The sequence below is a fragment of the Oncorhynchus mykiss genome, chromosome 1 (genome assembly GCF_013265735.2).
Source record: "Oncorhynchus mykiss isolate Arlee chromosome 1, USDA_OmykA_1.1, whole genome shotgun sequence".
NCBI lineage: Eukaryota > Metazoa > Chordata > Actinopteri > Salmoniformes > Salmonidae > Oncorhynchus > Oncorhynchus mykiss.
Genome location: NC_048565.1, coordinates 54,335,119 through 54,351,286, shown reverse-complemented (window position 1 = coordinate 54,351,286; position 16,168 = coordinate 54,335,119). Strand labels below are relative to the sequence as shown.

The following is a 16,168-nucleotide window of genomic DNA, read 5'->3' as shown; positions in this document are numbered from 1 at the left end:
TTATTTATGCACCTTCTAGCACTATAATACATTTTTTGGGGCACCATGTTTCAATGAACATCCTTATTTTGCATTAAAGCCTCAATTTTGGATCTATTCCTTTTTTTGACAGTGTGTGGGTCTCTTTCTTCCAGTATTCTTATTTTGACTCCTACGCATCTGGAACATACACTTTTCAGTAGATCATTCAATAATATTCCTGGAAAATTTGGGGTAGGTGCAACATAAGACAAAAAAATGACAAGGGTTTGAGTGAGAGGACTAACTGGTGTCTCCAAGTGGCCACACACCAAGTGTGCCCAGTTCCTAATAATTTCAATGCACTTTTATGACTCAAAGAAGAGTCTTCAACTATAAGGTGCTTTTATTTGTATTTTTTTTATTATTTTCCTAGATGTGCCACTGAGGAACTAGAGCAAGCACACTTGTAGTTTCGTTTGGAACACAAACCTGAATCCCCGCAATTACACAATTACTGTTGTTGTTTACATAATCCAACGGCCCATTATAAATCACAATCTGTTATCTGTCATCTTGTTACAAATCATCAAACATAGTGATCATAAATGTTCACACTGTTTATGACATGTTTTATGATATTTGGATTCCCAGGTGTTTGGCTTGCTTGTATGACATCAAAGCGGTATTTATTATAATCCTCAACATCTCATCTTTCAAAATACAAGTCCTCTTCATTTACAGTATTTCCCTCACTTACGGGTACAAGTGTAAAGGGTTAATTCACGTACAGATAACATTTTAAATAGCTTCCAGTACAATTGACATATACACCTAAAACCACTTGATGTTGGGTTTCTGACCTTCCCCGCCCATAGGTACGCCCATTAGAAATGCAATTTTTTATTGAACTGATTTTGCATGAATATATACTGTGGTGGGTCTATAATTTTCAATAGCTCACGATCCATATAAGCTACAGATCAACTTGATCTCTTATCAAAGTACATGTTTGTTTTGTTTTTTTAATCCTCCCGTTTGATTCGCCAGAAATATTTTTCATATTAGTGTTTTGGTTACTAATGCACATGCAGATCTTATTTTCTATAGTTAATATCCAGATGGTTTTGAAATCCAACACTGAAAATACTTTCCAATATTGTACATATTTATCATGTACAGTCACCTCATTTTTGCCACCCTTGATAAAATTGAGCAAAAAATACTATAACATTAATAATTTAAATACGGAACTATATTGTATGTTAAAAGAAATTGGTGATGTTATACTAAACAAAAACGCAACAATTTCAAGATTTTTCTGAGTTACAGTTAATGTAAAGAAATCAGTCAATTGAAATAAATTAATTAGATCCTAATCTATGGATATCACATGACTGGGCAGGGGTGAAGCCATGGGCGGGCCTGGGAGGGCATAGGTCCAGGCACTTGGGAGCCAAGCCCAGCCAAAAAAAGGATTTATTACAGACAGAAATACTCCCCCCCCCCCCCCCCCCCCCCCCCACAGGTGAAGAAGCCGGATGTAGAGGTCCTGGGTTGGCATGGTCTGCGGTTGTGAGGCCGGTTGGACGTACTGCCAAATTCTCTAAAAGAAGTTTGAGGTGGCTTATGGTAGAGAAATGTACATTCAGTTCTTTTGAAAAATCTCTGGTGGACATTACTTCAGTCAGCATGTCAATTGCATGCCCCCTCAAACTTGAGACATCTGTGGCATTGTGTTACGTGACAAAACTGCACATTTTAGTGGCCTTTTATTTTTCCCCAGCACAAGATGCACCTGTGTAATGATCATGCTGTTTAATCAGCTTCTTGATATGCCACACCTGTCAGGTGGATGTATTATCTTGACAAAGGATGTAAACAAACTTGTGCACAACATTTGAGAGATATAAGCTTTTTGTGTGTATGAAAAATCTCTGGGATCTTTTATTTCAGCTCATGAAAAATGGAACCAGCACTTGTTGTGTTTATATTTTTGTTCAGTGTATATTGTTTTATAGTAACACAATTGGACAGAGAAAGATATTGTTTAACAAGTAATACGAAAACATGTCAAGGTAAACAGCACCCCTGTTTTCGAAACTCCAGCAACCACCTACTGTAAAATATAGGGGTGGATCTTTGATGTTATGGGGCTATTTTGCTTCCATCATGAACTTTACCAAGTACATGGACACACAGTTTGCAGTGCAAGTGGTGTCGTGTATTCGGGTTGCTTTTTAAACAACATATGGTGTGCACTTTGAGAAATCACCAGACTCTTCAAAGTCTGTTTTTGAGACTCAGCACCATAGACTCATACTCGGCACAAATACATATATCACTGGCCCTTCAAATACAACCCCAGTTGTTCCATCTTGGATTGTAATTTACATCAGTCTAACCACAGAGAAAGTTGATGAAACGCCACTTTTTGGAGTCCTGGAATACAATATTCCATAGCGCAATGATCTGTGTTTGGACCCGATTTGGATGTCTGTCTTACTTGGAATTCCAATTAGGCCCACCGGTCAAGATTTTAAACTAATGTGGCGCTGCCTGCCAATGATTGTGTATTCCCAATCGGACTCTCTTGTGTTGGTCATCTTTGTTTATAGGAAAATCTCCCGCCCCAGTGTTGGAAAAATGTTCCCCTTGTTTAAAATGCCTTGGGGCTTCAACCCTAAGGTTGATGTCCACGCCCACCCGGAAATCTAATTAGCATAATACTAAAATATTCCTTAAAAATCCTTAATTTTAAGCTAGAGAGATCTGTTTTTTTTGTGGCATTGGATGCGTCTCAATCCACTGCGTCCGCCTATGTAACACTTCTGTATTTGCGATGACAGAGCTAGTGGTGTTTGTCAGACCATGAGACATCCCGAAAATCGGTCTTCTCACAAAATCCTCTTTAGCGTCCGAATAGTTTGGCCTACAAACTATGACCCTTCTATGGAAAGATGACTCTCACAAACACAGTGGTGTTCTCCGTTTTGCTCCATGACCCCACAAGCATCTTGGGACTCGTCTGAAGTTTGTACAGCCGATCTGCCAACTTCTGTCCGTAGCGTCTGAACATTTTGGGCTACACCCTAATATGACCCCTCTGTGTAAAGGTGAGACTCTCCGGAACACGTACATGTTTTTCTCTAGGACGCCCACGGGCCTCACAAGACTCGAATGAAGGTCCCGCGGTACCAGTTGAACAAAATGAATGGAGTATTTAGTCAGACACCAATTGTGCAAGTTCTCCCACTTAAAAAGATGAGAGAGGCCTGTAATTTTCATCATAGGTACACTTCAACTATGACAGACAAAATGAGAAATGAAAAAATCCAGAAAATCACATTGTATGATTTTTAATGAATTTATTTGCAAATGATGGTGGAAAATAAGTACAAACAAGCAAGATTTCTGGCTCTCACAGACCTGTAACTTCTTCTTTAAGAGGCTCCCCTGTCCTCCACTTGTTACCTGTATTAATGGCACCTGTTTGAACTTGTTATCAGTATAAAAGACACCTGTCCACAACCTCAAACAGTCACACTCCAAACTCCACTATGGCCAAGACCAAAGAGCTGTCAAAGGACACCAGGCTGGGAAGACTGAATCATCTGCAATTGTGGGAGCAATTATTAGGAAATGAGAAGACATACAAGACCACTGATAATCTCCCTCAATCTGGGGCTCCACGCAATATCTCACCCCGTGGGGTCAAAATGATCACAAGAACCGTGAGCAAAAATCCCAGAACCACACGGGGGGACCTAGTGAATGACCTGCAGAGAGCTGGGACCAAAGTAACAAAGCCTACCACAACACTACGCCGCCAGGGACTCAAATCCTGCAGTGCCAGATGTGTCCCCCTGCTTAAGCCAGTACATGTCCAGGCCAGTCTAAAGTTTGCTATAGAGCATTTGGATGATCCAGAAGAAGATTGGGAGAATGTCATATGGTCAGATGAAACCAAAATATAACTTTTGGTAAAAACTCTACGCGTTGTGTTTGGAGGACAAAGAATGCTGAGTTGCATCCAAAGAACACCATACCTACTGTGAAGCATGGGGGTGGAAACATCATGCTTTGGGGCTGTTTTTCTGCAAAGGGACCAGGACGACTGATCCGTGTAAAGGAAAGAATGAATGGGGCCATGTATCGTGAGATTTTGAGTGAAAAACTCCTTCCATCAGCAAGGGCATTGAAGATGAAACGTCGCTGGGTCTTTCAGCATGACAATGATCCCAAACACACCGCCTGGGCAACGAAGGAGTGGCTTCGTAAGAAGCATTTCAAGGTCCTGGAGTGGCCTAGCCAGTCTCCAGTTCTCAACCCCATAGAAAATCTTTGAAGGGAGTTGAAAGTCCGTGTTGCCCAGCAACAGCCCCAAAACATCACTGCTCTATAGGAGATCTGCATGGAGGAATGGTCCAAAATACCAGCAACAGTGTGTGAAAACCTTGTGAAGACTTACAGAAAACGTTTGACCTCTGTCATTGCCAACAAAGGGTATATAACAAAGTATCGAGATAAACTTTTGTTATTGACCAAATACTTATTTTCCACCATAATTTGCAAATAAATTAATTAAAAATCCTACAATGTGATTTTCTGGATTTTTTTCACTCATTTTGTCTGTCATAGTTGAAGTGTACCTATGATGAAAATTACAGGCCTCTCTCATCTTTTTAAGTGGGAGAACTTGCACAATTGGTGGCTGACTAAATACTTTTTTTGCCCCACTGTATATATGGAGACTGTTTAGTGCCCAAAATAAGGTGTTAAAAATAAAAACTTTCTTATACAGTTGAAGTCGTAAGTTTACATACACGATAGCCAAATACATTTAAACTCAGTTTTTCAATTTCTGACATTAATAATAATCCTAGTAAAAATTCCCTGTCTTAGGTCAGTTAGGATCACCACTTTATTTTAAGAATGGGAAATGTCAGAATAATAGTAGAGAGAATGAGCTTTTATTTCTTTCACCACATTCCCAGTGGGTCATAAGTTTACATACACTCAATTAGTACTTGGTAGCATTGCCTTTACATTGTTTAACTTGGGTAAAATGTTTTGGGTAGCCTTCCACCAGCTTCCCACAATAAGTTGGGTACATTTTTGCCCATTCCTTCTGACAGAGCTGGTGTAACTGAGTCAGGTTTGTAGGCCTCCTTGCTCGCACACGCCATTTCAATTCTGCCCACACATTGTCTATAGGATTGAGGTCAGGGCTTTGTGATGGCCACTCAAATACCTTGACTTTGTTGTCCTTAAGCCATTTTGCCACAACTTTGGAAGTATGCTTGCGGTCATTGTCCTTTTGGAAGACCCATTTGTGACCAAGCTTTAACTTCCTGACTGATGTCTTGAGATGTTGCTTCAATATATCCACATCATTTTCCTCTCATGATACCATGTATTTTGTGAAGTGCACCAGTCCCTCCTGCAGCAAAGCACCCCCACAACATGATGCTGCCACCCCCGTGCTTCACGGTTGGGATTTTGTTCTTCAGCTTGCAAGCTTCCCCCTTTTTCCTCCAAACATAATGATGGTCATTATGGCCAAACAGTTCTATTTTTATTTCATCAGACCAGAGGACATTTCTCCAAAAAGTACGATCTTTGTCCCCATGTGCAGTTGCACACTGTAGTCTGTCTTTTCTATGGCTGTTTTGGAGCAGTGGCTTCTTCCTTGTTGAGCGGCCTTTCAGGTTATGTCGATATAGGACTTGTTTTACTGTGGATATAGATACTTTTGTACCTGTTTCCTCCAGCATCTTCACAAGGTCATTTGCTGTTGTTCTGGGATTGATTTGTACTTTTCTCACCAAAGTACGTTCATCTCTAGGAAACAGAAAACGTCTCCTTCCTGAGCGGTATGACGACTGCGTGGTCCCATGGTGTTTATACTTGCGTACTATTGTTTTCTGAAGTCTTGGCTGATTTCTTTTGCTTTTCCCTTGATGTCATGCAAAGAGGCACAGAGTTTGAAGGTAGGCCTTGAAATACATCCACAGGTACACCTCCAATTGACTCAAATGATGTCAATTAGGCTACCAGAAGCTTCTAAAGCCATAACATAATTTTCTGGAATTTTCCAAGCTGTTTAATGGCACAGTCAACTTAGTGTATGTAAACTTCTGACCCACTGGAACCGTGAATTATAAGTGAAATAATCTGTTTTAACAAGTTTTAATGACTCCAACCTCGGTGTATGTAAACTTCCGACTTCAACTGCATCTCTCAGATATTGGATAAACACTTCAGAACAAACTTCCTTTGTATTTTTATTTTGGGACTATGTTATTCCATGTAGTGATTATGTTATTTCATTTGTTTGAATGGGCTAACAGCGGTAAGGCAAAAATAATTATTCATCAAATATTTTTTTTTGATACTTCAAGGGGTCTTAAAATTCAAATAGCAAGATTATCCTTGCTGTGACATTCCTAAAACATTTCCATATAGCTTAGTAGTACCCCATCCCCCGGCTTAGATGGGGCTTAGACTCTTATGGGTTAAGGGAGTGCTAAAGCTGTACTGTTTTGCATTGGCAGTGGTGTTTTGCCAATTTGGAACCAAAACATGACAAAATTGTAAAACAGCGCACCGTTTAGGCAACCTTCCAGATGTGAGGTTTTAGCTTTGGCTGCATGTGTATGCTAGCCAGAGAGCTGCAAACTTGCATGTTTTTATTTAAGGACACAGAATATTTTAGTACTGATCTCCTAAATAGTTCCAATGCACTCATTGGGGAATGCTGCCTCTAGCTGCCAGTTTACATAATGGGCTATCTTCGCCAATCATGCTACTAATAAAGTTCAGGCCTAGAACTGCCCCTTCACATCACACAGCACACACCCTCATGATCTTCAATGTGGTCCTCTGTCAAACTCTCATTTTCTGTTACTTTTCAATAAAGTAAACTACTAGGCAACCCTCTTTTTTTCCTTCTCTTTCCCTGTGCAAAACCTATGCCTACCCCACCACAACAACTAACTACAATCTCCTTCTTGGCACTCTCTTCCCTCCCCAGCCTCTGCATGGCGAGCTAGCAGCAGCAGAAGTGACTCTCCCTAGAGCAGGCAGAGAGCAGTGGTGTGGCCCCGGCCTGTACAGGAGGAGAACCATGGCCTCTCGTCATCAAAGGAACTCTGTGCGGATCCTGTCCACCCGGGAGCGCGGCTCGCAGGCCTTTGGCTCCCAGCGCCTCCTGCAGCAGATGGTGGAGGAGAAGGTCCGCTGGATGAAATGGCAGAGTCAGGTAACAGCCAAAGATGACCCTTTATCCCAGTAAAGAGAGAAGTCAAAACTGCTAAATTGGACGGTAATGATGGTATTTTTAAAAAGTTTAAAAAAAGTTTTTGAATAATAAAAGTTCTACATTTGCTTTATGAGTAGTGAGTGATCCTAGGGTGGCAACTCACACACATTCTAAGTGACTTCTCCATTCTGATTGTTTTATACTGTTCAATTCAACTTCAACCAAAACAAATTTCAGCACTTTTATCATTTCTGCCTTTCCTGCACTCAATTACAGTGGTGGAAAAAGTACCCAATTGTCATACTTGAGTAAAAGTAAAGATACGTTAATATAAAATTACTCAAGTGAAAGTCACCCAGTAAAATATTTCTTGAGTAAAATCTAAAAGTATTTGGTTTTAAATATACTTAAGTATCAAAAGTAAATGTAATTGGTAAAATGTACTTAAGTATCAAAAGTAAAAGTATAAATAATTTCAAATTCCTTATATTAAGCAAACCAGATGGCACCATTTTCTTGTTTTTATTAATTTATTTATCTATAGCCAGGGGCACACTCCAACACTCAGACAGTGCCTTGCGAAAGTATTCGGCCCCCTTGAACTTTGCGACCTTTTGCCACATTTCAGGCTTCAAACATAAAGATATAAAACTGTATTTTTTTGTGAAGAATCAACAACAAGTGGGACACAATCATGAAGTGGAACAACATTTATTGGATATTTCAAACTTTTTTAACAAATCAAAAACTGAAAAATTGGGCGTGCAAAATTATTCTGCCCCCTTAAGTTAATACTTTGTAGCGCCACCTTTTGCTGCGATTACAGCTGTAAGTCGCTTGGGGTCAGTTTTGCACATCGAGAGACTGAGATTTTTTCCCATTCCTCCTTGCAAAACAGCTCGAGCTCAGTGAGGTTGGATGGAGAGCAGGATATGTTTATTTTTGAACCATTCCATTGTAGATTTTGCTTTATGTTTTGGATCATTGTCTTGTTGGAAGACAAATCTCCGTCCCAGTCTCAGGTCTTTTGCAGACTCCATCAGGTTTTCTTCCAGAATGGTCCTGTATTTGGCTCCATCCATCTTCCCATCAATTTTAACCATCTTCCCTGTCCCTGCTGAAGAAAAGCAGGCCCAAACCATGATGCTGCCACCACCATGTTTGACAGTGGGGATGGTGTGTTCAGCTGTGTTGCTTTTACGCCAAACATAACGTTTTGCATTGTTGCCAAAAAGTTCAATTTTGGTTTCATCTGACCAGAGCACCTTCTTCCACATGTTTGGTGTGTCTCCCAGGTGGCTTGTGGCAAACTTTAAACGACACTTTTTATGGATATCTTTAAGAAATGGCTTTCTTCTTGCCACTCTTCCATAAAGGCCAGATTTGTGCAATATACGACTGATTGTTGTCCTATGGACACAGTCTCCCACCTCAGCTGTAGATCTCTGCAGGTCATCCAGAGTGATCATGGGCCTCTTGGCTGCATCTCTGATCAGTCTTCTCCTTGTATGAGCTGAAAGTTTAGAGGGACGGCCAGGTCTTGGTAGATTTGCAGTGGTCTGATACTCCTTCCATTTCAATATTATCGCTTGCACAGTGCTCCTTGGGATGTTTAAAGCTTGGGAAATCTTTTTGTATCCAAATCCGGCTTTAAACTTCTTCACAACAGTATCTCGGACCTGCCGGGTGTGTTCCTTGTTCTTCATGATGCTCTCTGCGCTTTTAACGGACCTCTGAGACTATCACAGTGCAGGTGCATTTATACGGAGACTTGATTACACACAGGTGGATTGTATTTATCATCATTAGTCATTTAGGTCAACATTGGATCATTCAGAGATCCTCACTGAACTTCTGGAGAGAGTTTGCTGCACTGAAAGTAAAGGGGCTGAATAATTTTGCACGCCCAATTTTTCAGTTTTTGATTTGTTAAAAAGTTTTAAATATCCAATAAATGTTGTTCCACTTCATGATTGTGTCCCACTTATTGTTGATTCTTCACAAAAAAATAAAGTTTTATATCTTTATGTTAGTGAGTCCTCCAGATCAGAGGCAGGGATGTTCTCTTGACAAGTGAGCGAATTGGAGCAATTTCCTGTCCTGCTTAGCATTCAAAATGTAACGAGTACTTTTAGGTGTCAGGGAAAATGCATGGAGTAAACAGTACAGTATTTTCTCTAGGAATGTAGTGAAGTAAAAGTTGTCAAAAATAAAAAAAATATTAAAGTAAAGTACAGATACCCCCCAAAAATACTTACGTAAAAATACTTTCAAGTACTACTTAAGTACTTTACACCACTGCTCAATTGAGATAATTTCCACACTGCCACGTAAGGCTGCACGATATGAGCAAATAATCTAGGACTTATTTTTAACCAAATGTTGCAATTGTGATTTGACTTGCGGATTAGAGCAAAACTGTTGGAATGATGGAAATAGAATGACTATTCTAATTCTATATTTTGAATATAATAGTGGTCACTTTGAATACAGTGTTGTTTGAGATGACAACTAAAAGAAATGCAAGGGAGTTATTGTGACAGGGTAGGAACAAAGTGTTGATAAGTGTTTCCTAGGGCTACTTATGTAGCTAACATATTCTTGCTTTGCATATTCCTCTTTGACTTAGAAGATACTGTTGCACAAACAACATGCTGATTTAGGTCTACACCATCACTGGTGTTATCAGGCTGTATTAGCTAGCTAGCTAACAATTAGCGTCTCACAAGATTCAGGGCAACTTGCTAAGAAATGACAAACTAGCTGTTTGCTGATGTAAGAAACACAAACTAATAGTCATTATAGAACACTAGTAGAGTTCTATTAAGAAGCTAAGTGAAAACAGCATTGTTGTCATCAACATTGTTGCATGTGCTGCATTGACCATGCAGACTGAACACAAGTGTCTCGTGGTTGAGGAACATCAAATGCGCTCATTGAATGACAGGGGGCATTTCTAGGTCTGTGTGGATGACTCAAGTAGCGAAGTAAACTATAAAAATGTACATTACACATGGCGTATTTAACAAACCAAACATTCAAATACCGGTAAAGAAAAACCCAAACCAGTCACTGCATCATTACCGGTATATCATAAAATACGGTATTACCGCCCAGCCCTAGTTTCAACAGATATGGAATAGTAGTAGTCGATCCATCTCTTGCTGCCCACTTGCTGCAGTAGGCGTTTTGATCTGGAGTGCATTATACAATTGATGTAACTCGTCACCATGGAAACAATGTCCTGTGCTTATCTTTATCATCTTCAGTCTATTTGGGGGCTGTTCTTCAAAATCCCTAATAATATGAAGTTAATGCATCACAATTCGACTTGAATCAAGTCATAAGTTTAAAAAACCTGTCTATTTTGTGTTTGTCATTTTGTGCTTTTAATAATCAATGTGCTACCTCCATGTAAGGCTCTGGCGTTAAGTGATGTTTGTTACCTCACACAGAAAGTAGAGCTGCCAGATAGCCCTCGCTCCACGTTCCTGTTGGCCTTCAGCCCAGACCGGTAAGGAACTCAACTGACCCAGCCGCATGAATCGATTCATGAGCGCATTTGAGAGGCGGGGTTTCCTTTAACATTATAACAGCAGCAGTACCATTCACTCCATGCACCTATTTTCTCTCTCCCCCTCTTCTATCCACTCTGATAGGACCCTCATGGCTTCCACTCACGTCAACCACAACATCTACATCACAGAGGTGAAGACTGGAAAGTGCCTGCATTCGCTCGTGGGCCACCGCCGCACACCCTGGTGTGTGACCTTTCACCCCACCATCCCCGGCCTGGTGGCCTCCGGGTGCCTTGACGGAGAGGTCCGCATCTGGGACCTGCATGTAAGTGGTGCCTTTTCTAAAACACAGACAGACCCCTATTAAGATGAATAGGACAAGTTTCAGGTCCCTGCTTGCTAAGTTGTATTGGTATATTTTATGGTTATGTTAGGCTGTAAGACTCCCATGCACAGCACAGTCTCGACAGAAGTAAATGTTGAGGTGTACCCCAGGGAACTCGCCTTTGTCCGACTGGTTTGTGGCGGCTCCAGGCGTCATAAGGAAACTTTTCCATCTTCAATGTGTTGCTATTGGTTGCCTAGTTGATAAACCCTGATCACAGCAGTCCGCATTCCGTAAACATCAGGCAAATGTTTTCTATCCAGTATTGCCGTACCGTTCTTGTTTCTTTCTCTATTAAACCCCCTTCTTGTGTTTGTTTCTGCAGGGTGGCAGTGAGAGCTGGTTCACAGAGAGCAACGTTGCCATTGCCTCGCTTACCTTCCACCCCACCGCCCAGCTCCTCCTCATCGCCACCAACAATGAGCTACACTTCTGGGACTGGAGTCGGCCCGAGCCCTTCGCCGTGGTCAAAACCGGCAGTGAGACTGAAAGAGTCAGGTGGGACACCATTTAGGCACAATTATTTATATTGTGTTCTATTTCATTCTGTGTGACATATTTCAGGAAGATGGATTTTAAATATGTACAAAATGTCTAAACATTTATGTTCCATTCACATGCAACAACCCCCAGTGTAGTGAACATGTATGGTTTGCTCCATCTCTCTCAGGTTGGTGAGGTTTGATCCTTTGGGGCACAATCTTCTGACGGCTATTGTGAACCCCTCCAACCAGCAGGTGAGTCATTCGTCGCTTAGTGCCTGAACGTCATGCTGAGTTGGGAATAAGGCACATTGTTTTCTGTCTAGAAATGAAAGAATCTGCTCAAAGCCTTAAAAACATGGCTGTACCCTAATACCCTTAAACATTCAAGATGACTGTACCCTAATATGTTCTGTAGAATGATGATGAGTCCGAGGTCCCCATGGACAGTGTGGAGATGCCCCACTTCCGCCAGCGCTCCTTCCTGCCCTCCCAGCCTGTACGCCGCACGCCAATCCTCCACAACTTCCTGCACATCCTGTCATCACGCTCGTCGGGGGCGCAAGCTGGGGGGGATGCTTCCCGCCCTGGCGGAGAGGGCAGCGGTGAGCCTCCCAGCATGCCTTTGGGCCAGTACCCAGCCTCGCAGGACCGTGGACTGCCCTACCCAGGTTGCACCCAGCACCTGGGCATGGTGTGCCTCTGCAGCCGCTGCATGGCCAACCGCAGCCCCTCTCTGGGGGAGGGTCCCTCCACCTCCAGGCCTGTTGTCCACCCCGAGCTTCCCCAGGTGGCCTCTCAGCCAGCCCCCCACGCTTCCACCTTTTCGGCCCGTACGGAGCCCCGGCAGCCTTCAGAGCCCACTGGAGCCCAGCAGCGGCCCTCGGCCTTCACTACAGTCTACTACAGTGCCGGCAGCTCCCTGCACCGCGCCGTGCCTACCACCCACGTGGCCAGCCAGCCCCTGAGCCAGCAGCTGTTGGCCCCGCCCGCCAACCACCAACCCCCATCCCGCCCTCTGCCCGGACCTGACTGGACACGCAGCCTGCTAAACATGAGAAGCTCAGAGAATGGGGCCGGAAGTGGATGGAGCAGTGGAGGGAGTATGGGTGGTGTTGGGGGTGGGATGCTGCCCCCCCGGACCAGCTCATCTTCTGTCAGCCTGCTGTCAGTGCTGCGGCAGCAAGACGGCTCCTCCCAGTCCCCCGTCTACACCTCCGCCACCGAGGGACGAGGCTTCCCCCCGCAGCCGGGCGCCGAACTTGGCCCCAGCCCTGTGGCCAATCAGAGAGGAGGAAGTGGTGGTGGAGGAGGGGTGGGCTCCAGCAGTGGGCACCACCCTTTCTGGGATGGCACGCGCAGCAACCCGGCCTCGTTCCGCAATGTGCTCCAGTGCAATCTTAGCCGCTACTTCATGGAGTTCGACCGCATGCAGGACCTGGAGTTGCCGCTGGGGGCCGCCAGCATGGATGTCGGGGGAGGGGAGGGCGGCCAGGAGCAGATGCAGGAGCTGCTCAACAACAACATAGACCCAGAGAGACCTGGGCCCTCCGTGTCCTCCCACTACCAGCCCCAGCCACCCCCACCTGCCCCTACCGAGAACAACCCCCCTCCCTTCTCTAGCGCCGCCCACTCCTCCCGGGGCCACCTGAACCGCTGCCGGGCCTGCCACAACCTGCTCACCTTCAACCACGACTCCCAACGCTGGGAGCGCACCAGCCCAGCGTCCTCCACCTCCGCTGTCTCCACGCAGGAGGGCCCCAGCTCTCCCTGGCGGCAGCCCCCCAGCCCTGCCTATGAGGAGCCCCATGCATCATCACGGAGCCGGGATCCACACCCCCATCCCCAAGAGAGGGAGAGGAGGGTAGCCCAACCCCCTGAGCCCAGCGAGCTACAGCCCTCCCCAGGCCCTCACGTTGCGGCCATGCCCTTCCCCACCATTGCGTCGTCCTCTGCCCAGCCCGGGGAGCAGACAGTGGGCCTGGTGTTCAACCAGGAGACAGGCCAGTGGGAGCGCGTCTATCGCCAGGCCGCCTCCAGCCGCTCCACCGACGCACCGTCAGAGGCCTTAAGCCAGGAAATGCCTGTGGATAACCCGGATGAGGACTCTCTGAGAAGGTAGAGTAATGAGAAAGGCCTTGGTAGTCTCTGTGGTGTTGTTTTTCGCTCAGACCAGGGTCCTGTTTAGTAGGGCACACCGCAACAAAATATTTTGAAAATGAAAATGAGCATTTCTTATTGAATGAGCTCATATTGTACCACTCTGTTTCGGACTGTTTTCTTCAGTTTGGTATCTACTGAACACCACTTGTCTCACTTTATCTAGTGATCCACTCTGGCATGATAACATTACAGCAAGTGACTACTGGTCTGCTTTACGCAGTATTTCCGTGATAGACTTATATTGTCCAAATAGTTGTATTTGTATAAACCAAATACACTCCCTTTGCAGAGGAGATTAATTGCTGATCCATTGCTTGGTGGGTTTATTCACAGAAGGCTGTTGGAGTCCTCCCTCCTCTCTCTCTCCCGCTACGACATGGGAGGATCCCGAGACCACCCTATCTACCCAGACCCCGCCAGGTACCAATCTTAACCCCAATTAAAATTGTATCATCTTTGAAAGGACAAAACCCATTGAGTAAGGTTGAAAAGATCCTTAAGTTTCCAGGTGTGTTAACAACCTGAAAATTTGGGTAAAGTTTCTGGAATTTTGCAAGCCTACTATGAACCCTACAGCTGTAATCTCCCATTGAACCCTTCTATCTGCGGTTATTTTTTCGTCAGGTTGTCCCCGGCTGCGTACTATGCCCAGAGGATGATTCAGTACCTGTCAAGGCGGGATAGTATTCGCCAGCGCTCGCTGCGCTACCAGCAGAACCGGCTGAGGACACTCTCCTCCTCGTCGGACAGCCCTGCCGGCAACCCCTCGGCCGCCATTGAGAACAGCGACGTGGAGTTTGAGGAGCTAGAGTGAGTTGGCGGCAACCCATCCTGGGTCCGGTTGCCTGATAGTGATTGAACTTAGTCTTACATGTGTTTTAACGATGCATCTTTCCTACAACGGCCCAAGATGTAAATTGCGTTTCCCAAAACACCAAGCAGAGAAAACGTTTGCTAAGTGCGTCATTGAGGCATGTGTCGATATTGATAGGGTCGAAAGAAAGGGAGTGCTGCTCTCGGATCAGCTTTCTCCATTTAAATCTTTTAACATTATAATTATTCCACAATACTGATGATCAGCTCCAAGAAAAATATTATCACCTATGGCCGTGAATATTGAGGTGGCTTATTCTAAGGCTTGCCCGATAATAATTCACTAAATCACAGATTTGGCACATCATTGCACACATGTTAGGCTAGACATGAACTATATTGAGACAAATTACAGACAATAACAAGTATTATAATATAACTAAATTGATTGAACATGAAATGTATTTCAATATGATTGAAATAGGTCTATGGCATACTGTTTATATTTTATTTCTGTTATCTCGGTTTTCATTTTGAAGCATCTTTTTATACATTGGTTGTTGGTAGAAATTGCAACTTTGTATTTGTAGTCAACTTTGTTCTGAAGTTATCGGCGGTCTCAGAGAGAAGGATGAACCGTGTGTTTCTATGTTCAGCAGAGATCTTCTGTGTAGAAAGTAACGCGGAAGGGCAAAACAGTATCTAACGATGCACTTAGCTGTTCTACGAGTGGTCTGAGGCAGGCGTTAGATTATGAGCGTTTTCAGGTGCAAGGTTAATAATGATGGTTTTGGGAAACTGCTCCAGAGATTTAACGATGCTTCTATGAAGGTTCTAATGATGGGAAACCGGGCCCCGGCCCCTTAAAGCTAGAATCCTTAATTGAAACAGTAAAAAAGCGGTCACGCCGCCTCTGTTTTGGTAAATAACTGAGGGATGGAGCTGGAGAAATGTTACCACTTTCAAATTCATAGATAGAGATATGGATGTAAGGACAGATCGGTGGTAGTGCATGCAGGCTGTCGCCAATTTTTTAAATGCACAATTTGCCTAAATGGTTAATGGAAACAATAATGGAAACATAAGTTTTATTGTTTAGTTATAATGTCCTTACATCCAGCTGTTTTTATCGACACAAGACTGCACCATAGCAGGCAATTGTCGCATCTGTTTTCTATGTTTTAAATGTCGACAAAAAGTCAATGGATGAGTTCATGTTGGAAACATTGGAGTTAAACACGCTTATATTTTGGGTTCTGATGGGGTATGACAATCGAACTAAGCTCATGAGGTTATATATATTATATTCTTTAATAATCAATGTATATATAATTAATATATATACAGTGCCTTGCGAAAGTATTCGGCCCCCTTGAACTTTGCGACCTTTTGCCACATTTCAGGCTTCAAACATAAAGATATAAAACTGTATTTTTTTGTGAAGAATCAACAACAAGTGGGACACAATCATGAAGTGGAACGACATTTATTGGATATTTCAAACGTTTTTAACAAATCAAAAACTGAAAAATTGGGCGTGCAAAATTATTCAGCCCCCTTAAGTTAATACTTTGTAGCGCCACCT

General features: G+C 43.5%; 1 protein-coding gene across 4 annotated transcripts in view; it reads left to right on the top strand.

The window, feature by feature from the left end:
* LOC110525355 (activating molecule in BECN1-regulated autophagy protein 1) overlaps positions 1 to 16,168 on the top strand; it is a 45,978-nt gene that overhangs the window by 2,741 nt on the left and 27,069 nt on the right. For all 4 annotated transcript variants that reach the window (XM_021605410.2, XM_021605403.2, XM_021605396.2 and 1 more), the window contains exons 2-9: positions 6,995 to 7,222; positions 10,678 to 10,736; positions 10,882 to 11,065; positions 11,451 to 11,623; positions 11,796 to 11,862; positions 12,026 to 13,725; positions 14,104 to 14,190; positions 14,395 to 14,580. In XM_021605410.2, coding sequence (XP_021461085.2) covers positions 7,088 to 7,222; positions 10,678 to 10,736; positions 10,882 to 11,065; positions 11,451 to 11,623; positions 11,796 to 11,862; positions 12,026 to 13,725; positions 14,104 to 14,190; positions 14,395 to 14,580 — 2,591 coding nt within the window. In that variant the 5' untranslated portion in view covers positions 6,995 to 7,087. The remainder of the gene's footprint in view (positions 1 to 6,994; positions 7,223 to 10,677; positions 10,737 to 10,881; positions 11,066 to 11,450; positions 11,624 to 11,795; positions 11,863 to 12,025; positions 13,726 to 14,103; positions 14,191 to 14,394; positions 14,581 to 16,168) is intronic.